At 42.8% G+C, this 25,215-nt stretch overlaps 1 protein-coding gene and 1 pseudogene across 2 annotated transcripts in view; one reads left to right on the top strand and one right to left on the bottom strand.

The window, feature by feature from the left end:
- The window catches only part of KCNQ5 (potassium voltage-gated channel subfamily Q member 5), a 581,715-nt gene that overhangs the window by 17,205 nt on the left and 539,295 nt on the right, over nt 1-25,215 (bottom strand). For both annotated transcript variants that reach the window (XM_033867446.2, XM_019929283.3), the window contains one exon: nt 8,008-8,116. In XM_033867446.2, coding sequence (XP_033723337.1) covers nt 8,008-8,116 — 109 coding nt within the window. The remainder of the gene's footprint in view (nt 1-8,007; nt 8,117-25,215) is intronic.
- On the top strand, nt 23,739-24,151 carry LOC141276061 (sodium/bile acid cotransporter 7-like; annotated as a pseudogene).

The following is a 25,215-nucleotide window of genomic DNA, read 5'->3' as shown; positions in this document are numbered from 1 at the left end:
GTCCTGTACTGTCACGTGTCACAGACTTGGCTGTCCAGAATGACTTCATAGCGACTTGCAAACTCACCATCTCTGCTAAAACAGCAGAGACGCCATCAGCAAAGTTAGGGACTGGTGATGATTAAACAGCTTGCGGATTTAACAAAAACCCACAGTGGCAAACATGTGCCTCTTCTTCTCTATTTGCGGGGTATTCTTGCCTGAAGTGAGGTTTAAGAAGGATGCAGAGCTGAAAATACATTCTAGAGGAGAACGTGCATGCCTCCTGCAGTAGGTGCAGCACAGGTGAGAAAACCTGAAAACCTCAGCACTCGCGCCGGGTGACAGCAAGGCCCGCTTTGCACACCCTCAGAAGCTGACAAGTCATCGGTGGCTCTTCGCTTGGCTGATCAGACCCGAGCGATTTCAGAAGAGCCCATGTTGAGTCTTTGCTAGTTACAAAGAAATTCTTGACGCCTCACCTATGTTCCTATTAGCGTGAAAGATTCTCATAGGTAATTTGAAAAAATGGCTTTACAATCTGGCGTCAACCATTTTTTCTTTTAAATTTATTTATTTATGTTTGGCTGTGTTGGGTCTTCGTTTCTGTGCGAGGGCTTTCTCTAGTTGCGGCGAGCGGGGGCCACTCTTCATCGCGGTGCGCGGGCCTGTCACTGCTGTGGCCTCTCTTGTTGCAGAGCACAGGCTCCGGACGCGCAGGCTCAGCGGCCATGGCTCACGGGCCCAGCTGCTCCGCGGCATGTGGGATCCTCCCAGATCAGGGCTCGAACCCGTGTCCCCTGCATTGGCAGGCGGACTCTCAACCACTGCGCCACCAGGGAAGCCCCCTGGCTTCAACCTTTTTTGCCTCTACTGAGTTTTTCTCCAAAGCTCCCGGTGACTTCCTTGGTGCCGCTTCCCAGGGACCTCCTGGAAAGGAGTAGGTCCCCTTTCTCTTCTTGACCTCCAGCAGCCTTTCATACGGTGGACTCGCCGCCTTCCGCTTCCAACGCTGGCCCGGCTCGTCCTCCGCTCCGTCTCCTGGTTCCTTCTGTCTGGCTGCCCCGGGTCCCTCTGGATCAGCGCCTTCTCTCTTCCGCAGCTCCTCACGGTTCCTGAGCCGGAGATTCTGTGAGGACCACCGTCTCTCTTGCCTCCACTCTCTGCAGGGGACGCTTCTGGAAACCATCCACGTCTGTGCTGACGACCACCAAGGCTATCCTGGTTCCAGGCGTCTCTCCTGGCCTTCAGATCCAGGGCTCCACCTGCCTGCTGGGCGGCCCCTCCAATGGCACTCACAACAGTGCGCCGTTCCTACCCGTCCCCTTGCCCCAGCGCCCAGGCGCCTGTCTCACCCTCAATTCCTCCGCTCCATCCTCTCCAACCATTGAAATCCAAACCCTGGCGTCATCCCTGCTTCCCTTCACCGTGACTGCGTGGCCTCAGCCCCCGCAGATCCAGGGCTTGTTACAACGAGTGTCCCCTCTTCCCAGCCCGCTCCCGCGCTGCAGTCAGAGTCACCGTCCTGAGTGCGGGAGCGCAGCGCCAGCCTGGAGGAGTGACTTCCGCACGTGCGCCCTCCAGCTTTCCGGCCCGGCGCCGGCTGCCCTCGGCCTGGCCTCTCCTCTCCCGTCCCCTCCCCGCCCGCTGGCTCTAGGTCACTGCAGCTGCCTAGACACGCACGCGGGGCCCCCACGACGGCCCCTCCCGGCTCCAAGCAGGGGCCCCCTCCTCCTTACTGTTTGCCCCTGTGCCCAGCGAGCGGGAGAAGTGATACATCTTGTTTCAGCGCAGGATCCGACCCCCCGGGAGGGTCTTTAAAGGGCGTCCTGAGGCCTGTGTGGATGGGGGCGGCAGAGGAGAGTCACGCCCACCTCTCAGGCCCACTGGACTTCGTGGGACGGCCCTGCGCGGCAGCGAGTCACCCACAGGGGCTATGGGGACATTGCCTCGTGCTGGGTGAAGAAACTGCCCTTCCAGCGCCTAACGGCGGCGGTGCTCTGGGCGAGTGCTCAGCGCAGGGCCTGGTGAGGAGGAAACGGCAAGGGGAGACAGCGGGCGCTTCCTGGGGGAGGGGATGGGTGCAGGCAGGCAGGCGCCCCCAGGTGCGAAAAAGGAGCGCTCCTTTCACGTGGGCCGCGACGGCAGGGGGAGCCCAGAGAGGAGGGGTCTGGCCTGAGCGGAGGATGGGCAGGAGGGGGCCCAGAGCTCTGGGTTCCCATGCTGCCCCGCACTCGGCGCTCTGCACACGGTAACCCGTGAAATCCTCACCGCAGCAAAGGTCAGCACCATCCCCGTCCCCACCTCACGATGAGGAAACGCCACAGAGAGGCGATGTGAGTTGCCCCAGGTCGCACAGCGGCACGTTGGGTTTCTTGGACCACCTTCCTTAGCAGCCCTGGGGGGCAGGGGGGCAGGAAAAATTAGCCAGCGAGGCCTTGTCAAGTCAGGCTGCAGCTTCAAGGAAGGACTGGGAGTCTGGGGTTAGCAGGTGCAAACTGTTACCTATAGAATGGATAAACAACAGGTCCTACTGTAGAGCACAGGGAACTATATTCAGTATCCTGTGATAAACCACAGTGGAAAAGAATATGAAAAAGAATATATATATGTGCATAACTGAGTCAGAGGGAACTATATTCAGTATCCTGTGATAAACCACAATGGAAAAGAATATATATATGTGCATAACTGAGTCACTGTGCTGTAAAACAGAAATTAACACAACATGGTAAATCAACTATACTTCAATAAAAAAAAAAATGAACATTAGAAAATAAGATTCTCTGAGTTTTCACCCCAGACCTCATTTATTCATCTGATTCCCTGGAAGGCTGGGTCTGCCCCGGGGGATAAGAGGTCGCGTCCAGGGAGACACAGCAAGGGAATGCGGAGATTATAGCGCAGGGCTACCAGGAGATGTAAGGAAGAGGATACACCCCACAGCTTCTGGGCTAGCTCTCCTCCACATACTGAGTAATCTCCACCGCCTGGTTTCGGTTCTCCTCACAAGGAGAACAGGTTGCACCGTATTCTGATTCATTTCTTGCCAACTGACAGAAAACACAGTTACGTTAAGGAGAGCCACTGTTGCTGAGGACCTCGTTAGGAGTGGCCCTGACCCTAGATGTAGCGATTTTATGAAAAAATACTGGTGAGAAGCAGGCAAGCTTCGCCCACAAGGTTCCCACAGACCAAGCTGTTTCCCCAGCCGCCCAGGCCTGTACACAGCCCTCGTGTGCTGTCCCGCTGTGCACTGCTGAGAACTTATCCAGCCCTTGTCGTGCGGTGGGAAAACAAATACAAACATCTCTTTTGTATTTAAAAAAATGATTATTCCAAGACCCTTTTATAAACGTAGAGTTGTATTGACTGTGACCTTTAAAATTTATTATTTCAAATACATGAGCATGTCTTAATTTTTGCATGAAAATTTGCCCAAGACTCACACTTACGTAGTGTTCCACAGTGCCAAGTGCAAGCCTGAAAGGCAAGCCAGTCAGCCTCTTCAGATATTCCCGGATGTCTGATACTGCGAAGGATTATCCGGGTAGCTGATGGGCTTAGTTTTAATCTGAAAATTTTGATATTGTGCCTGGGAAAATATTTTTCGAACAGTGATAGAAAAATTGGTGTCTTGCCATGTGTTATGGGCTGAATTGTGTCCCCCCCCCCAGTTCATATGTTGAAGCCCCAGGACCTCAGAATGTTACTGGTTTTGGAGATGGGGCCTTCAAAGAGGAGAATAAGTTAATGTGAGATGTTGGCACAGACCCTAACCCACTCTGACTGCTGTCTTTATAAGAAGGGAAATTTGGACATAGACACATACAGAGGAAGGACCACGTGAGGACACAGTGAGAAGGTGGCTGTCTGCAGGCCGAGGAGAGAGGCCTCAGGAGGAACCAGCCCTGTGAACACCTTGATCTTTGACTTTGAGCCTCCAGAACTGTGAGAAAATAAACCTTTGGTGGTTAAGGTTAAACCAGTTGGTGGTATTTTGTTATGGCAGCCCGAGCAAGTGAATTCACCATAATACAGGGGACCCTGGAACAACACGGGTTTCAACTGCTTGAGTCCGTTTATATGTGCATTTTTTTCAATAAATATATTGGGAAATTTGTTGGAGATTTGTGACAATTTGAAAAGACGAACTGTGTAGCTAGAGATGCTGAAAAAGTTAAGAAAAAGTTAGGTGTGTCATACATAAAATATGTAGATACTAGTTGATCTTTACCTAAGCATGACTGATATTTAATATAAAATTAATAATGTGTTAGTTTTCTTACTGTTTTATGACTTTACTTTCAAAGAATTTCATTACTGTACAGCATGCCTCTCTCTCTCTCATAATGGGAGAAACTGCGTATCAGCCTATCATCACAGGGAAGTGTTTTTTTAAAAAATCTAACACTGTTTCAATACTGTATTACGGACGTAACTGTGATACTGTGTGCAGTAAAATTTTTAATAACAATTCATTCATTAGTGTACAAGCTAAGCTACCATGAAGCAATCATACTGCTGCTTCTTCATTATCGGTGCATGAATCGTTATACCTGTAAATAAATATGTACTTCTTTTTCATGTTATCTTTTCGTTTTTGATGTCTAGTGTTAGGAACACATATAACATCTATAGCGTTTTGTATCGTATAAGACAATTTTGATGTAGGTACTGATAGATGATTCATCTTGTAAGCATACTTCTGTATCAATAAACACAGTACAATACTGTAAATGTATTTTCTCTTCCTTGTGATTTTCTTAATAACATTTTCTTTTCTCTAGCTTCATTTTTGGTAAGAATACAGTATATACTACATATAACATACAAAACATGTGTTAATTGACTGTTTATGTTATCGGGAAGCCTCTGGTTAACAGTAGGCTATTGGTAGTTACGTTTGGGGGAAGTCATAAGTTACATGCAGATTTTCTACTGCATGGAGGGTCGGGGCCCCTAACTCCTGCATTGGTCAAGGGTCAACTGTATAGTTGGAGTTGGGTGTGTAGAATGTTCAAGAGTTTATCAGTTTGCTTGTCAATCTGTTTACTTCCCTGCTAATTTCATTTTTCTATTTAGAAATTAATTTGTATGAGTGGATGAAAAGAAATTTAACATTGTTTGAATTAAATCATTAACAAGATAGATAGAACTCTTGTTAAAAATAAGTTCAATTTTCACCCCCAGAGATGAGTTTGAAAACACATTTTCAACAACTTCACACACTCCAATTAAATAATATTTTGAAAAAAATCTGTGGTAATCCTGGAGGAACTATACAAAACTCAGTATTCTTCTGTCTTTTAAGGCATAGTTTGGAAATATCTAAGAATAGCTGTTGTTCACTACTATAAAAAGTGATGTCATTCATTAAAAAAACCAGTCTTGGTGAATTTGGGTAATAGAATCTAGATGAATTCAGAGAATGACCTTAATCATCTTATTGCCCGAGAATATTTATTCTCAAAAATAACTAGAAAATGTCAGATGCTGAATAAATATTAATAACTGAAAATAAGAATTCCTACTTTGCTCTTGTGAATGTAATCATATTATTTTCCATGCTGTCATCTCATACATATTTTCTGTTACACATTTTAATTTTAATTTGCCTCTTATGAGTAAACTATTATTATTGTCAGCGCTACTGGAAGACAAAAGACATGTTCAGGTAGTCATATTAAATCATCAAACAACCAGAAGAGAACAAGGAAAATGCCAAAAACAAAGTCGCCATTTTAGAGTTGAGTAATAGATGGTTCACACTTGCCATCAGTGACATACACAGAAAATCCTGTTTAAGGTGCGCTGTGGGTGGTGGGCATGTTCTGGCAAAAGCACTCTAGTCAATTGATGTTCAGTTTGTTATGTAATTAAACTCATGAAAAGGACACTTTTGCATATGACTTAGGAACTTATACCTGCAAATCCTTTTCAGAAGTGCTAACTGAGGTGGTTGGTCCTTTAATGTTTAGACATTAAGTTCTATCATGAGTCAAAGATTTCCAATTAAGTTATTAACTACTGAGTGTAGCTATTATGTTTTTACAGAATCCAACAATTTTAAATGAAGCTTAGAAGTGATTAAAAAAAAAAAACCGCACCAAGCAGAATCAGGATACAGGGAAGAAAAGCACCCCATCAAGAGTTATGAAGTAGCAAGCAGAAAGCTTCCAAAATCCACAAAAAGGAGAGACGTGTAAATAATAAAGTTCCTGTTAAAAATAAGAAGCAAGAAAGAATTCTGAAGAGCAAGGGAATTCTGCAAGGGACTTTACAAAAACCAGTCAAGTTTCCAGAGGAAGGGATAATAGCAAAGTAAAGCGCAAGCTGCTGCTCGAGCGCTGAGCTGGCAGAATAAACCTATTTCATTTTCCTTTTTGCAGCTCAGGATTCTTTGTGCAGGTTGTGAGGCAAAAGCAGAAAGCTTCAGAAGGTCTCGGGAAAGGACACAAATTGGGTTAAGTATGACTTTTAGGAAACTTAATCTGGTCCCTTAGATAAGATTTTACTGTACTTGCTGCAAATTAGACCAGGGGTCTCTGCTGGCTGTAAGGAACGGATGGAAAGAATGTTGAGGTCACTTCGGGGCCAGCAATGCCCCATAGAGCTTCCTGCCCTGATGGAAAGGTACGATGTCTTCTCTGCCCAACACAGAAGTCACTGGCTATGCGTGACCACCGAGCACTTTAAATGTGGCCGTGCCACTGATGAACTGAACTTTACATTTTATTCCGTTTTAATTAATTCAAATTTGAATCGCCTGGTGTGACCAGTGGCTACAGTGTTGGACGGCACAGGACAGATCCTTTCCATCCCTTTAACTGAAGGCTGTAGACCTCATTTTACTACGTATCCTTGGGTTTTCTGGGATTAAATTTTACCCAAGGCTTCTGGGATCCCCCGGGGCAGGGCGATCATATCATTGTCCAAACTGGGAGACTTTGAGAAGGACATGGAGTGTCAGTAACAGTCATGATGAGACGAGAGGCCCAGGACACACAGGACGGGACAGGACGCTCCCCCATCCACAGGGTTGTTGCTCGTAGGTTCTAGAGGGAAGTAACTAGGCTTGACTTCACTTCTGTTTAGGTGGCTGCTACAGATAATGTTTAAGTACCTTCTGGGCACACATTTTCATCATATCATGATTTTCTTTGCCCCTGTAAACATTTACCAAAGTCTTTATAACGCATCTCTACTCTCCCAGTGACCCCCGACCACAGAGTACAGCAATGTCTAACAGGATGCTCAGACCAGAAGTACATAATCCATTATACTGATGTCTGAGCTTAGACTGAGTATCTGGGTAGCTAAACTGGGTTGGATATTTTCAGCTTTCCTCAGGCTTTCTGGTAAGAGGCAGGAAAAGCCAAAAAGAGCAGAGGCATTTCTTTGCAGTCGCTCTGCATTCCCTGACAGATACACGTTCTCCCAAAGGGATGACACAGGGCAGGCTGAACAGCAGCAGTTCATCTAGTCCGGATTCTGGATTGTTTGGGGGAGTGGATCCTGGAAATACAAGTTGCTTGGGACCCTCTCAGTTTTCTGCCATCAGCAGAGGAAGTGTATTACAGTCAGACTTTACAATTATATTTCAGCAACCCCCTGCAGAACACACAGGTTTCCCATGGTCAGAAGTCAACCTGCTTTGAAATAGCAAAGACGGACTCTTCTTCGACACGAAATACAGAACATGGATTGAAGCACCAAGATGTACAAATAATTTAGAAAATACAGTTGTGTCTATACGCAGAGGTCCTTAAAGCAACAGATTCACACAACAAGCCAATTCTCATGTAATCTGTCCGGTATGGCCTGGCTTTTCAAATCCCACCCACCTTTTATAACCCATCTCGTGTTGAACACAGTCAAGTTTTGTATTAAAAAAAATACTTCAAAATTTAATAGGCGTGTGGATGAATAGGAAAAGAGAAAGGAATTATTGCAGGAGATTTACCTGCAGGAAAGAGAATTTAGCAACATTGTGATTCAGATTATCAGGGAGAGGTTTTCACCAACCTGATCGCCCGAATGACAGTTTTCAGTGGTGGGGTGAGGTCCTCCACGGACACGTCACACTGGCATCCTTTGTCATCATACACGTCGTCGGTGCCAAGCGCCGTGTCAGCTGCAAGAATAAAGGGCCAGTTAGGTAGCAGCATGGCGGCAATTTAAAACTTGTTACCGAATTGGTCTTACGTAGGGATGGCGGGGAATTCACAGACTCGGCTTAGAAATCAACACGTATAAGGTCGGCCAATTGTTTTTCCCAGTATTATTCTTTCTCCTTTTCCTACAACCTAACCGATTTCACGTGGTTTGACATGACTGCCTTTCTGAGCTGTTTTCCATGGGGACATGGGGCTGCTGACACACTTTCTTCCCGGTAGAGGTGATGGATTTGTGTCCATTCACTCATGCTCTTTTGCCCAGTTCTTTTGAAACTGACAGCGAGGGTTTAAATAACAGCTGTTTGGAGTTAGGAAAGCAGTTTTTGGACATTTAATGAACTGGCCTGTATACAGAGAGCTTGGAGCCCATGGCACTGACCCCAGTTGTCCCACACCCTGAACGAGTGTGCTAAGCATTCGGATCCAAGTACACGGACTCCCTGTCGGTTACTGGACATGGGCAGCCCAGGACAGAGCTTGCTGATGACAGCACTGCCAAGGCCGAGGGCAGATTCTCAGACTGGATAAGAAAATCAGTTTCCCGTAAACTGAGCAAAATAACTTTCGGCTTCACTGCAAAGTTTGACAAAAAGGCAGGGTTACAATAAACACCAAATTACTAAGAATTTATAAAATTAATAAGGAATAAGCATATCATTGCAACTTGGTTTTCAGCAACAGAATATTGAAAGCAGGTTAAAATTCCTGTAACGAGGAAAAGGTTAAATAAGTACTGGTAGGTTTATTTAATGGAATATTGAGAATCTGTTAAAAATGATGACTAATGACTGGAAACCTGTCACAATATATTATTAAAGAAACAATCTATATCCGGGATTAAGAATGATTTTATTTTTTTCTGCTTGGCTATATTTTCTAAAATCTCTGCAATGAACATGTATGATCCTGGTAATAAAGTAACAAAAGCGTACTCAGGAGAAAAGAGTTATGTAGCCTCCCAATACTACTGGAACCTCTTTATTTATTATTTTTATTTTTTATTTTGGCCGCACAGCTTGCGGGATCTCAGTTCCCTGCCGGAATCCTAACCAGTAGGCCACCTGGGAACTCCCCTATTTGAGCCTCTTTAAATGTTGACGTAACGAAGGGACTAAAACTACTTCCTGTCTCCTGCCCTGATTAGTGATCATCTACTACGTCATAAACGAAGGAGACTTTGCCATGGGCTGTCCTGGTTGGGTTACAGGTCCTGAAACGCTGTAGGAGGCCCGTGCACGGGAGCAGGGCTCACATCCGGGATGCAGTTGGGGGGCATCGCTCAGTTCAACGATTCACTGTGTGTTTACTCGGTTTATGGTGTGCTGGGAACAGGGGTGGTGTGGGGAAGAGATACAGATGGGTCTTCACAGCTCTCTGTCATGGTCGCTCTGGCCTTCTGACCCCAAGCCTCCTAAGTGGGTTCTCGAGAACCACCAACTCACAATAACAATCATAACAGCAACCACTCGCTGACATGTGTGCCAGGCGCTTAGACAAAGCTTCTGCACGTACTAATTTTCTTATTTACAGCAACTGTACAGGTTGGTGATGCTATGCCTGGTTTTCAGACGCTGATATCGAGGCTCCGAGAAGGTAAGCGTAATAATTAAACAGCATAAAAGTCAGGGTCCTTTTATTGTTGTGAGGTTAGTGGAAAACTTTTTCCGCAGGTAGGTGCTGTCACGATAAGCACAAAAGTAAAGATAGTGAAACTATAATGTTCGCAAGTGGAGCGGGGAACGTCCCAAACGGCGACAAGACAGTTTTCTCCCTGCCCCCGTCCTGCTCCCCAGTAAGACCTGTCTCTCTGTCGCGGTTAGCATTAGGCTGGGCAGAGGATGGGAGACATTGTATCCAAAGCCATTTTATTAGGGACTTTCATTATACCACTTATAACTTGATTATTCAAGGCATAAATCAAGCTCTCAGTCTTTAAAAAAAGTTTTTTCTTTTTGTAAGTTTGGTCAGGGCAAACTAATAGGAAATACATCTTTGCTGCCATGTGTTGAAGCAAGGGCTGAGTTAGAGAATTTTCCCCCTTATTCCAAAGCCACAAAAATGGGGTAAATGCCATCTTTCTGTTTTGTAAGTATCTTGAGATGTCCATATTCTTTCCAGTGAGGTTAATGACAATGAACTGTTCTTCTCATGATTCCTAGAGGCTTAAAACCCGCATGACCTCTGAGGCACCTGGGCGGGGCTGAGCTTCCAGCCAAGGCTGGCTCTGTGCTCTCCGCTCTCTGATCACACTGCTGACCCTCTGCCCTGGCATTTGGAGAATGTGGGTCATGGGAACAGGAGCTCACGTGAGCACCAATCTGCAAAAACCCAGTCCTGAAGGGCTGCGTGCCAGTGGCGTGCAGTGCTCCCCAAGCCGTGCTCCGTGTGGGCGAGCCTCTGTGTCTGGTAGGCTTGCCCTGTGTGTGCCCCGTCTGTGCTGGGAAGAAAGGAAGCTGAAAATACAGCCCTCTGTCTCCCCCAAGCCTCTCTGTCTCCTAGTAATTAGCTGTGTTCAAGATTTGCTTTCAAATACTTTGTTCCCCCGGTTTTGGAAACTGTATTCCATGGTTTTTGCAAAGAACCACCTGGACCTTACACGATAGAGAGGAGGTAAAGAGAAGATTCTGGAAACTTCTGCTATGTCCAAAGACCGTCTTCCTGTTCCCACTATAAATTTTGCCATCAAGATGCAGGTGTTTTCGAGAAAAATGACAGGTAGTTTCTGGTTCTTTCTCTTTGTCACCTGCTCTTACAGATTAGATTTCTTGACGAAATGATTACAATGGTTTTCAACCTTGGCTGCATGTTAGAATCACACCTCAGTACTCAGGATGGGCTGGAACCCAGGCCTCAGAGTGTTTACAAAAGCTCCCCAGAGGTGTCCATGTGCAGCCAAGAAGGACCACTGACTGGAAGTCGAAAACAGTGCCCCTGGTTTCCCCCATTGGAGCCGAGGCGTGTGTGTGTGTGACCAGTCTGCCATCGGACTTGGGCTCATCCCCATGTTTCCCCTCGCATCACCAGTGTATTTTGCACAGTTTGAGACAATATAGGTGCTTCCCAAGACAAAAGGAAATAATCACATCATAAAAAACAGAAAAAGAAATCCCTCACAAGCTGGTGACCCGGGAACAGGTTTCATCATCTTATTGTTCGGCCTGGAGGCCTCGGCTTTCTGAATTCCAGCCACTGTTTTCCACCCCTCGGTCACCTGAGACCCGCTCTGCAGGCCGTGACCCTGTTCTCTTTCAACGGAGTCACTACTGCTCTTACACACAAGAGACTCACATGTTCAGAGACAGAAATAAAATCAAACTGTCAAAACCTAGCAGAAAACATTTGTTTGTCTGTGGAGGAAACGGTAATGGCCTGATGTTTGGTCACTAAGAGGAATTATAAAGGAGACAGCTGACCGCTTTGGTCATGAAGACAGAAAATGTTACCACCTGAAATGACCAAATTATAATGCAAAGAAAAGTCCTGATTAGGAAAAAACTGAAAGGTATAAAAAAGCTTAATATTTATAAGGTATAAGAAGCTTATTTGAATGGATCACAATCCAAAATATGAATGTATTATACAAATAGGTCAGTCAGGAAAGACCACCAGTAGCAAAAAATGATAGAAAACTTTTCAACCTAACTAGAAATTTAAAAAAAAATTAAAATTATTTGAAAGTATGGACTTATACTTATTTAGTAGCAAAAGAATAATAACTAATACTAACAAAATTGAGGTGACTCTGGTATACTTTGACATTGCTAGTGACAATGTAAATCAGAACAAAGTTTTATGGCAACAAAAGTTTAAAAAAATTTAAAACCAACAATCTTATAATTTTACACCAGAAAAGTTATCTTTGGAAAATAATTTCAAAAAGAAAATAAAGATAGCTTAATGTAATAATTTTTATTGCATCATTGCTTATTGTACAGAGATAGTTATATAAATTTCAATGTCCCAAAGTAGGAAACTGTAAATTATAGTATTTGACCATGCTGATGTACTACACAGCTACAAAAATGATAATTATGGAGAGTACATGGTAGTATGAAAGTATTTTTAAGTGTTCAGTAAAATTAAAATATGAAACCAAATACTCACGTTGATTAGAACTATATACCATGATATATAAAAAGAAAAGCAGCTAGAAGTAGAAAACCAGCTAGAAGTGAATATATAAAAATGAAATTAGCTGTATCAGGGCATGAGCCTATAGATGATTTACATTACTTTTATTGGGTTGGCCGAAAAGTTCGTTCAGGTTTTTCCGTAAGATGTTCCTTAAGGAATTTAAAGATTTTTTTCCATCACAAAAAAATATGTTTTTTGAAATAGAGTATTTGAAAAATAGGAAAACAATTAGAACGAAGAAAATAAAATCTTCCCAAGTTGCACAACTTAAAGAACTACTGTAATATGTTTCTTATAGTAAAAATGTGAAAGCTACAAGTTCGCAATACATTTTAGGCATTTAAATGGACCACGTAATGATTCTATTCCACTGTGCTATAAGGAACACACATTAAAAAGTCCACTATCAATGGTGGTGATAACTAATTTATTACAACCTGTTATGAAGTATAATTGATTTTCCAATTCTGCTGCTGCTTGTCTTTCAATTATCTTTTCCCCACTATCATTTCCGATACCTTAAATATCATCTTAAATTTACAGTCTCCACTTCAGCCATGCGCTAGTTCAAAGGCATCTCCTTTAATCCAGCTGAGTTTACAATAACTGCCTGGGTCCTGATGCAGCAGCACGATATTATTTTGCTACGTCCTTGTTTGGGGACTTTCCTTCTGTTCTGTGCTGGGTGCTGCTGTGTCCTCAAGACACTAATAAGAAACCCAGAAAAATACTCCAGATAATATATTTTTTGTTCTAGACTTTTGCCTTTTCAAATAGCTTTTATTTAACTTTGTTTTTCTCTCATTATGACAGTAATGCATGCTTCTCCTAGAAATTTTGAAAATTTGAATTTTAAATTAAATCACGGAGAATGAGTAAAGGTTTTTGTACTTCTAACACTCGGGCAAATCCTATTAAATTTAGGCCTCTTCCCTTCCAGTATCTTTCTTTGCATCAACTGATGTTTAACGTCAAAGTCAATTTCTCAACACCGATTAGAAGTTGTACATCTCTGGTTGCCATGGGGGGGACTTTGCTTTGATAGCTGAAAAGCCCTTATTCAGCCTCATCTTATCATATGGCTGTTTCATCTCATGCTCCAGCTACACCGGACGATGAACAGTTCCTCAAGGTGCTGTCTAAGCATTATTACCTTTGGCTACTCTCCCGAGGGCTACACTCTACACATCCCCTTTCCATTTTTTTTTTCCTTTCTTTTTGGCTGGCAATCCGCGGGTGCTGAATTTGCAGTAGACAGATGATTATATGCATAGAGCACCACAAAAGCAAGAGCACCCCAAAATGAGAAGAACATCGGAATCTTTACAACAAATCACCTCCATTTCAGCATGCGTATAACTCTTGCGCCGTGATGAAAACTAGAATTTTATTTTGCGGTTTAGCAATTCCTGTTGATTTTGAGTTATCCAAAGCCAAGAGCATGAGGGCAGTAGGACAGAGTTCAGAGCCTCAGATCCAGCTTTCCAGACACAAGCCTTTTGAGTCTGTGGCCTCCGGAAAATGCAGCCTAACCCCCAAGACTGACTCAGCCCTGTCCTCCTGTTCTGCATACGTATCTCTTATATTTGTTGTTTACAACCCCTTTCCTTGGCAGACAGCGAGCTGCGAGGGCAGGGACCACCTCCTTCATCCACGTATCCATCTCCCCTGTATCTCCTCATGCATGGACCTACCACCCCCAGAGCCCTGACGGTGCATGTTTGCTTCGTGAGTGAAGCATTTCCCCTTGACTTCAATAAAGTCTGGATGTAGGATTTTAGGACTGGATGTAGGACCTTCGTTCATTCAGTCCTTGTGTGTGAGATGGCTTACAAAGATGAGCTGTAATTTAAAATATTACACTGCCAGACTGGAAATATTGTGCTCATTTTACACAAATGAAGGAGCTGCAGCTCGGAGTGAAAAATGACGTAAGTGGGGCTTTTAAAATGGGGCCAGAGCAGCCATCCCGGAGGAGCTGCCTTGCGTCCTGTTTTCTGACCCTGTGAACTGGGCCAAACTGCCAACATCCCAAGAAGTCAGCAAGAATGAGAAGACCGTGTTGAAGGGACTGATGAAAATGAACCTCTACCTGGTGACCACTTTGCTGGACTCATCAGTGAAGTGCAAATCCAATAGCTTTACTTATCAGTACCAGTGGACTCTTAAGAGCAACCTGTCTCATCTTCCTCTTACTTGTTTCATTAAAAACCCTGATTCCCTCTCCTGTAATAGGGACACTATTTGTGTTTCTACCCCAATACATGTACCCCAAATTGCAATTCTTTGATCCCAAATAAATGCTTTTGCCTCTTGAATTGGTTTCCTGTTTTTTTTTAGGTTGATATCAGTGAGCTTAGATGACCTGCCCAAGATACAGGTTATTAGGGTACAGCAGTCCTTTGAACACTGAGATCGTGCCTCCCTGCGCACAAATCTCCCCGTGTTTTGCAGAGTAAAAGCTTGAGTCTTCAGAAGGCCTGCAGGGCACTGTGTGCCGCCCCTTCTCCCACCTTCCCATCAGGGCTCCCCTCTCTCTGTTCCCTCCAGGCCCCCCGGCTGCTCTGCGCGCCGTGCACCTCTCTCCCTAGGGCTCCCTCTGGGGATGCTCCCTTCCAGATGGCCTGTGGGCTCCGTAGCAGCTGAGGCCTCTGCTCAGTGTCTGTTCTCCAAGAGAACGACCAGGACTCCTTTACCCAAGGCCAAGAGTGTCATCTTGTTCTCTAATGTATCTCAAGCGCCTGGAACAGAGTGCCTGGAACAGGGTAAGCAAACTAGTATTTACTCAGGGAACCAGTCAGGGTGAGTGATACCCGTCTGCTCCATCTCTCTGATCGATCACAAAGTTTAATGCACTAGCTAACCTCTGGATTTGGCCTTATCGGTTTCTCTTTTACTGTTTTTTTTTTTTTGTTGTTGTTGTTTGTATGTTTTGGTGATCTTTCATGACCAGATATATACTTTGAGATCTTACTGTGGAAAAAAGATCCAATTTTTCCTCAAAGTGTTTAATTTTTATAGGATTTAAAAATAGGATTTCCCCCCAGTGGTCCATGAAAATATTTAAGAGGCAAAATAAGTTTAAAGTAAAAGCATGAATAACTTCTATAGTAGAACTCAGGAAATACTTGTTGAATAAATATGGTACACTGCACTTTACTTTTAGGTTGACACACAACCTGTAGGTCCACTTTAAATTCTTGAGTCTGTAAGTTTACAATTAGTAAATAAGAGAAGAATTTTAACATCAGTACAAGAGCAGGAGGGCCCTCTACCCACATCCTCCGTATAAATATAATAAAACCCATCCTGACTTACTTTCCTCTTCAGGAACAATGTATACTAATGGAAATGTCAATATATTACAGTGAGATACAGTGTAACTTCATAAATCACTTTTGGATACTCACTCCCCTGTGCGTTTCCAAATGTGACCTTTAATCCAGTGCTTTCCAGTGTTAGCACAGCAGGGACAAAGGGTGAGATTTCAGTCATGTGACCATTGTTCACTCAGTTCTGAATCTTAGAAGGTTTGGAGGAAACAGCTTAAAAGTGAGTTCTCATTAAGAATTAGGAAACCATCTCACTGAATTCTGATAAAAATAAAATATAATGCTATAAGGAAATTTTTGATCCATCTGTGAACATTTTCTCATGAATTTTTTTTCTAGGCTGTAGAATTAAAATGCTATAGTACTAGGGAAAAAATTCTGAAAAATAAATATTTGTTTTTATTGAAAAGAAGTCCCACTATTCATATCTGTGGCCTCTACTGGTTTCAAAATAAAACATCCTTTTGAGTTTTTAAAGCAATATTCTAGTTAAAGAGCTACTTTTAATATTTTGAACGGGTAATTGTATTTTCCGGTGTATTTTTACCAAAGCAGATGTAAATGTTAGCACAATTGAAGATTATAGATTGATAGAGACTGCATAACTCAGCTGTGCTTGCTGTTTATTTTATTTTTTGGTGTTGTGACATTCTCTATGTGGAGCAGAAAATTTGGGACCCAAAATACAGTTGTGGTACCCATAACAGAAATGAAGAGGTACAATCAAATACACTATCAGGGGAAGTGCAGCTGACCTTTTTTTTTTTTTTGCCAATAAAGAGTTAGATCTAGATTATCCTGTGGCTACCACATTCTAAAAAAGTGGCTCTATATACCATGAAAACTCCCTCAGCTCCTTAGAAGACTTTCACAGTAAAGAGAAAATACAACTGGCCTTTGACTGGACTTGACAACTTTGCTGTTGGCATGGCCTAGCATCAGTTTCCAAATCTGCTTGACTTTTAGACACAATGAGAAATACACTTGCTGTTGCGATCTAGCGTGCGCCCGCGCGCGCGCGCGCACACACACACACACACACACACACACACACGATAGAAGCTGCCCTGTAGGTTAAGACGGTAGAATGAACATACACATCTAATCTTGATACCTCTGAAAAGCTCACTAAAACTATAGTGATGATACGTTTTAAAAAGACTTAAACACATAAAAGGATAGAACAGGAGGGGAGGCAGCAACAACATAATCTTGAAAGTAGGAAAGCAGCTGGGCAAGTGAGGTAGCCGACTGGCTGGCACCAGAGAGAAAACCCCAAGCCAAGGCTGGGAAAAGCCGAGAAACAACAAAATTCACACTTCAGACAAGTCAGGGCAGCACTCGGTCCCTGCGGGGCGACTCACTGGAGGGAGGTTGTGTGCACCCTGCCTGCAGCCTTGGGCAGGACTCCGCTCCTTTCCCAGCAGGGTTCTGGCTGGGGGGCTTCGGACGAGGGGTCCTCAGGCATGGGTTCCAAGTGACCATATACAGCTTGAATGCTGAGAACCCACTAGCGCCCGGTCACCATCTCAACAATGGCAGCAGGACCTGTACCTCCAGGTAGGAGTCTGGAGAAGACCTCTCTGGGAGTCTGACCGGCCCAAGAAGAAACAGCTGAAGGTCCTGACCCCAGAGGTGTCCCAGGAAACAGCTGACCCAGATCCACCCATGGGGAAGGTCAAGCTGACCGCCCCCGGCCACATGCTCAGAAGTTCCAGTCACCCTTGTCGGATCCCACACTTCTCTGCGAGGAGACACCCAAAGTTTACTAAATGCCTGAGGAAATCATCCAGTACAAAGAGATCAAGAGCAACCCAAAACGAAGCAAAAGAAAACACTGTTATTAACATCTTCACAGAGATAAAGCAAGGTCCTACATCTGTGCAGCAAAAACAGGAAGCTAAAATAGAGGGACACAGTAAACAATCACAACGACAATAAAGAACCTTAGAAATGATAGGTTTGGAGGATAAAGTTGGCCAGAACTCCCCAAAAACAGAACAAAGACCAGACAAAGAGGTAGAAAATGGGAGAAAAAAGAAGAAAGTCAGATGGCCGGTCCCCAAGCCCTGCCTCTAAATAATGAATTTCCATGAGACAACAGAGAAAATGAAGGGAGGAGGTCATTTAAAAAAAAAAACAACAAAACATTCTAGAACAGAAGGTCACAAATTACCAGTTTGAAATGACCCCCTGAGTCCCCACTATAGTAGATAAAAATACATCTGTGCCCAGGAAAATCATTATGAAAATTCACAACACTGGGGACAAAAGTGGATCGTACAAAGTTCCAAATGTAGGACAGGCAATATCACACCGTTGGTTACGTACAAACATCAGGATGGCTTTGGACTTAACAATCCTGAAAACAAGCACACCAGGGTACAATGCTTTCAAAATTCCAAAGTGACGTGATTTCTGGCCTAAAATTGTATACCAAGCCAACCTATCAAGCAACATGAAGATGGAAAAAAGCCATTTTCTGACATGCAAGATCTCCAAAAAAATTTGCTTTCCTTGTACTCTTCCTCAGGAGTGTTCTGGAGGACGCACCCCATCAAAATGGGGATGTAAATCAAGACAGAGGACGAGCCGGCGCAGGAGACACGGCTCAGGATGAGGGTGAAGGAAACCCTGGGTGGTCGCCGTGCGCCAGGCGGAGACGCTTCCGTCCATGTAGGACTGGCGTGACCCATGCGCAGGCAGTTTGTTGGAGGTCAGCAATATGCCTTCCATCACAGGGGCTAAATCAAGAAAGACAAAACCATACGCCCCTGTAGGCTGGGAAGGCAATCTAGAACATCAAAACGAAGCCAGAAGCTGATGTCTGTGCAGCAGGCTTGCTGAGCAGCCGGCCCGGCTGAGAGGAGGGGGGAGTCTCCAAGAAACACCACCATGGAACTGGATCATTGAACTGACACAACTGACCTTGTGAACAGTTTTACTGACAGATTATTGCAAGATGTGGGAAGAACTATGAAAGCAACAACAGCAAGAAATAGGCATTTATTTACTACCGGAAAAACAAACAGTAGTAGTACAATATAATACGTATAGGTATAATGTAGACCCTGAATTCTGACTTATCAAAAAATTACAAAACCTAGATTGGAAGGATGGGAGGGTCTGCAGAAGGTAAACAGTGAAAAAAGAGCTAAATCTTCATTTACTAGAATTTTAAGTTAATAGAAAATGTTCAGAATTGATTAATCAGAAGTTAGCTGTATGCACATACTATTGAAAAAATACAGACATTGGTTAAGTATTAGAAGAAACAACAGAAAAACAGAAATGGTTGCTTCTGGAAAGAAATCCTGGGAGGTGGAGTGGGAGAGCTGAGGCAGGGAAACATCATATTCTGATATAAAGAGTTCATATTATTTCACTTTTTATTTATTATTTTAAATTAAACTTTCAGTTTTGTTAGTTGTAACTACAAATTCAAATTTGTAATTGCGGAATCATATGCAGTTGCAAGAAATAATACCGAGGTCCTGTGTACCCTTTATTCAGTTTCCCCCAGTGATAATACCTTGCAAAGCTACAGCACAGTGTCACGGCCAGGGTGTTAACACTGATACAGTCCAGATACGGAATGTTTCCATCACCACCAGGAGTTCCCATGTTGTCCTTTTACAGCCACACTCCTTCCTCCCATCCCCTACCCGCCATGACTCCTGGCAACCACTAATCTCATTTCCATTTCTATAATTTTGTCATTTGGAGAACGTTATATAAATGGAATCATATAGTATGCAACCTTTTCAAATTGGCTTCTTTTCCACTCAGCATAATTCCCTCAAGATTCAACCAAGCTGTGCATATCAATAGCTTGTTCACCTTTGCTGCTGAATAGTACCCCTGGTACATGTGTACCAGAGTCTGTCTAACCGATTCACCAACTGAATGACATCTGGGTTGTTTCCAGTTTCTAGTTATTATGAATAAAAGATGCTATGAACACTTGTGTACAGGTTTTCTATGAACGAAAATTTTCATTTCTCTGGGATAAATGCCCAAGAATACGATTTCTTAGTCATGCTTAGTTTTATAAGAAACCACCAAACTGTTTTCCCGACCGACTGTATTATTCTACATTCCCACCAGCAACGGATAAGAAATCGTTTCTCTGCATTCTCCCCAGCATTTTGTGTTGCCATTGCTTTTTATTTTGGTTATTCTGATAGGTGTGTAGTGATATCTCCTGTGGTATCAGTTGGCATTTTCCTAATAGCAAATGAATTTAAACATCTTTTCATGTGCTTATTTGACATCTGTGTACCCTCTCCAGTGAAATGTCTGTTTTTATCTTTTGACCATTTTCTAATTCAAATTTTTTTTTTTTTAACTCTTGAGTCTTATCTTTGTTGGACATGTGGTTTGCAGACCTTTTCCCTCAGCCTGCAACTTGTCTTTTCATCCTCTTAACAAGGTGCTTTGCAGAGCAGATGTTTTAAATTTTCATGAAGTCCACTTTGTCAATTTTCCTTTCATGGACCGTGCTCTTGGTGCTGAATCTAAGAACTTTTTGCTTAGCTCCGGATCCTGAAGATTTTCTCTTACGTTTTTTCTAAAAGTTTTGTAGCTTTATGTTTTTACGTCTATGATTCATTGTGTGTTCATCTTTATTATTTGACTTTTAAAACTAGGCAAATGTATTACTTTGGTAAAATACGAATTCTTTGAAAAAAATCTAAAAGGCTCATGAAATAATCCTGACTCCCACTACTTGTGATGCAGTCTGTTTCCTATTCTGTCCTGCCTCATCCCATCTACCCCACACCTCCCACCTTGTGAGTTTGATTTCACAACACTCACTGTAGATTGAAAAGGACTATAGACAGTCTCTTCTGCCTGGTGCAACCCCCATTTTTACTTCTCTTCATTATTTCTTCTTTTCTAACTTCTCCATCATCAGTTCTCTCTCAGATGTTTAAAAAAATCACCCACTGCTCTTTGGCACGAAAGATAAAAACTCTTTTTTTGTCCCTTTCACGCCCTTCCCCGCCAGGTGGCACACAGAAATGCGCGTAGTCTGCAGCCCACGTCTCATAAGGGCGGGCAGTGGGTGGGCTCCACACTGGCTGGGATAAGTTACAGCTTGGGAAAACGAGGGTTACTCTCATCACTTTCTCTTTGAAGTTTCTAAGTCACCTCAGAAATAGAACACTGCATCCGTATTCTTCACCAAACTACATCCTTGATAACTTCCTAAAATATGATTTATCTCAAATTTCAGTGCAAACGTAGCACACGGCTGATTACTCCCAGGCAAGTAAAACATACCACACACAGTGCCTGCCGACCACGGGAAACCTGGTTGTTGGAATTCAGTCAAAATGGTAATCTAACCGTGTTTAGCAAACACACTAACCAGCACCCTCGCAATTTGGAAAACCAGAATTTTATTTTTTTTGTTCTCAGTCTTGCTAATTAGCAACATTCAGAAATACTAATTCACACTAATGAGGGATCTATTATGTAAGACACTACTGCACTTGAGCACTTTCTCTGTAAGACCAAAGACCCCACTCACGCTGACTGAGTAGATAATTCATGCACTATCAGCATCTTAACCTATGTTAATTACGGTGTGAATTTCTCTAAGATTCTCTATTAGGGATTGTCAATTAACCTTACTTACTGGCTAGCAGAAATGCTGGCAAAAATTCATGGATGGTTCCTGACACTTAATTAAAAGGAGTCTTTCTGTTTTGAGTGATGATATGAAGCATTGGAGAGTGTTCAAAAATAACTGACATGGTCTCTAGGCTAAAATTGCTGATCACACCATAACAATGCCTAGTAACTGCCTAGTAAAGTACTTAAAAAATTATTGTGAACCGCACAGGTTACTATTGATATATTCACCATCTTTATTCAAAAGGGAACACTGGAGTATGTTTTATACTTCTTTTAAGATTATTGCAACAATAAGGCAATACAGGAGTTTAGTTATCTTCTTAAAAACCACTCAAATATCTAGTTTATCAACTGTCTCAACATTCAGTGATTCAGCAATAAACACGTTTAATAATATCACACTCTGGGCTTCAGTGATGCATCTCATTTGTGTGGGGGGCTTTTTACAATACCAAAGCAATTTCTATAAAGAGGTGCAATGAACTGTCTCCTGACTAAATAAATATTAAATCATTTATTTGGTCATTATCTGTTAATTATCCATTCGCGATAAATATTTTCTCAGCAACTATTATGTGCCATGTACTGTGCTGTCATATAGTAAATCAATGCCTCTCTTCCAGAACAAACGCATTATTTCTGTCACCTTTAATAAAGGCAATGATCCATGATAAAAAATAGTCTGAGATATAATAAGGATAACTTCATTCTTTCTGTGATTATATAAATTATTTACCAGGAAGACTCCTAAAACTCACTCTAAGGAATAAAGAAAGACAGTTTGTGTGAACATATAGCTTTTAAACTTCCATTTACCGTTGACAGAAATTGCCATCGAGTGCTGGAAGAAAGGAAGATGAAAACATGCAAATTAATCAAGCCCAGGACTTTAACTCATTAAAATCAATGCAGAAATTAGCATTAATAAATTAACAAATAATAACAATACATTCAATGTACTGAGTACCTGTTATGTGCCAGGCAAGAATATTACACACATTACATCTCACTAGTGCACAAACAATCCTATTAGGGAGGTTTTATTCCTGCTACTTTATTCTATTTCATTTCTTTGGCCGCATGGCAAGGCTTGTGGGATCGTAGTCCCCTAACCAGGGGCCCTCAGCAGTGAAAGCGCGGAGTCGAGTCCCAAGCACTGGACCGCCAGGGAATTCCCTCCTGCTGCTTTAGGAAGAGAGAAGGAACTCCAGCACAATGAGGTTAGGTCACTTGCCTCCTCCCCAACTACCTTGTGGGGGAAGTGGGATTTGAAACAAGCTCCCTTTTATTCCCAAACTGTGTTTTTAACCACTGTGTTGGATTAATTTAATTTTCATAAAAAATTTCTTGAGAACTCACCATACTGAATTGAAAACAAATACATAAATAGTCACAGCTTTGTGAAAACATTTTTTTTTCACTCATAGACACAGAGATCGACTTTTGTAGACTTTCATAGTTCTGCCGGTAAGTGATCTCAGCAAGCAAGGCAAATTCATAGTCCAGCAGGACTGCCTTTATTAGAACGAACGTTCCGGTAATCCTAGCACAGCCAAGTGATTATAAGAAAGCAAAGGCCAACCACTGAGACAATCGCGGGTCCAGCCTGCCGGCACCACCCCAGTTGGCCTCCTCGTACGGTAAAATAACTGAACCAGGTCAAATTGGAAGAGGCTGATGGATGGCTCCTGCTATTCTAGACTAAGACAGACAGTACGTCACCTTAGGGAGAAACATTCTGAAACATTGCAAAGTGACTTAAAAGAACTTACTGAATCTTATCTCCAAAAAGATGAGCTCTGTCTCCTTTGAACCATATTCAGAGACATCTGACCACAGTCAAACAGTCATGATTTGCAGTGGCCCAACAAACTGCAGAATTACAAATCTGCACTATTCATTAAACAATTCTGTTGGGGAGTTCAAAAGAGATCTGGTAAACTATTCCCCAACTTTCAATTCTTATTAGGCTAGCAGCGATACTGCCAGGAAATGACAACGTGTTGACATTGGTACCATTTGGGTGAGCTTGGCCAGAGATGGCAACGTTTAAGAGTGGCCTTTCAAAAAATAATGGGAATTACTGATGTGTTACCTTGATGCTTGAAGGGGTGGGAAACAATACTTATAGATTATGTAATGACTAAGGGAGCATGGCTTGAGCAGACAGGCCATATTAATTGGAAAAGAAGATATCAAATCGTTTGACTAACACTACACTTATAGCTGATTTATTCCACATTTCATGCATTCACTCATTCGTGATGTGATGTATGTGAAAGACATCTGCTAAGCAGCATGGTAGGACAAGAAGAGCTTTGGAATCATGCCTAAGCGCGATTCCAAACCCCAGCTCTGTATTTAGATTGAGGTACGTGGGCAAGTTATTTACATTTTCTGGGTCTCAATTTTTTTATCTGCAAAACAGCTGTGTGGGTGTTGAAGGAGCTAACAGATGGAAAATGCCTAGATGATTGGAATAGTATTGCCGATCGCTGGAACAAAGCTGGAGCCGTCCATAGGGGTGAATGGGGGACCGCTGACGCCAAATAACAGTCTCCTACACTGCTGTTGCAACAATATTCTTTAACAGAGGACTATCATTACCTACAGAGGAGCTGACAAGTGCTTTGGTGCATAGAAAATTACATCTCTTTATTCAGATCTTTACACTTGCATTCTTCCCAGGAGCAACATGGCTTTTTCTTCAGCTTTTGTCAATCACACCCATTAATGAATGCTTTTTAAAGGGTTGCAGACAGTAGGTTGCATGCCTCCCCCTGCATCTTCTGCAGTGATTTTAACGATGGCAGTTGGTGGAAAAGAGCCATGTGGCTGATAGGGTCTTGGTGCTCCAGCTGGGTGTCAGGACTGTGCCTCTGAGGTCGGAGAGCCGAGTTCTGGACATTGGTTCACCAGAGACCTCCTGGCTCCACATAATGTCAAACGGTGAAAGCTCTCCCAGAGATCTCCATCTCAACGCTAAGACACAGCTCCACTCAACGACCAGAAAGCTACAGTGCTGGACACCCTATGCCAAACAACTAGCAAGACAGGAACACAACCCCACCCATTAGCAGAGAGGCTGCTTAAAATCATAATAAGATCACAGACACCCCAAACACACCACTGGACGTGGTCCTGCCCACCAGAAAGACAAGATCCAGCCTCATCCACCAGAAAGCAGGCACTAGTCCCCTGCACCAGGAAGCCTACACAACCCACTGAACCAACCTTAGCCACTGGGGGCAAACACCAAAAACAACAGGAACTACGAACCTGCAGCCTGCAAAAAGGAGACCCCAAACACAGTAAGTTAAGCCAAGTGAGAAGACAGAGAAACACACAGCAGATGAAGGAGCAAGGTAAAAACCCTCCAGACCAAACAAGTGAAGAGGAAATAGGCAGTCTACCTGAAAAAGAATTCAGAGTAATGATAGTAAAGATGATCCAAAATCTTGGAAATAGAATGGAGAAAATTCAAGAAACATTTAACAAGGACCTAGAAGAACTAAAGAGCAAACAAACAATGATGAACAACACAATAAATGAAATTAAAAATTCTCTAGAAGGAATCAATAACAGAATAACTGAGGCAGAAGAATGGATAAGTGACCTGGAAGATAAAATAGTGGAAATAACTACTGCAGAGCAGAAAAAAGAAAAAAGAATGAAAAGAATTGAGAACAATCTCAGAGACCTCTGGGATAACATTAAATGCACCAACATTCAAATTATAGGGGTCCCAGAAGAAGAAGAGAGAAAGAAAGGGACTGAGAAAATATTTGAAGAGATTATAGTTGAAAACTTCCCTAATATGGGAAAGGAAATAGTTAACCAAGTCCAGGAAGTGCAGAAAGTCCCATACAGGATAAATCCAAGGAGAAACACGCCAAGTCACATATTAATCAAACTATCAAAAATTAAATACAAAGAAAAAATATTAA

This window comes from Tursiops truncatus, chromosome 12 (assembly GCF_011762595.2).
Source record: "Tursiops truncatus isolate mTurTru1 chromosome 12, mTurTru1.mat.Y, whole genome shotgun sequence".
Taxonomy (NCBI): Eukaryota; Metazoa; Chordata; class Mammalia; order Artiodactyla; family Delphinidae; genus Tursiops; species Tursiops truncatus.
Note: the sequence above shows the minus strand (reverse complement) of the source record. Positions and strands in the feature narration are given on the sequence as shown.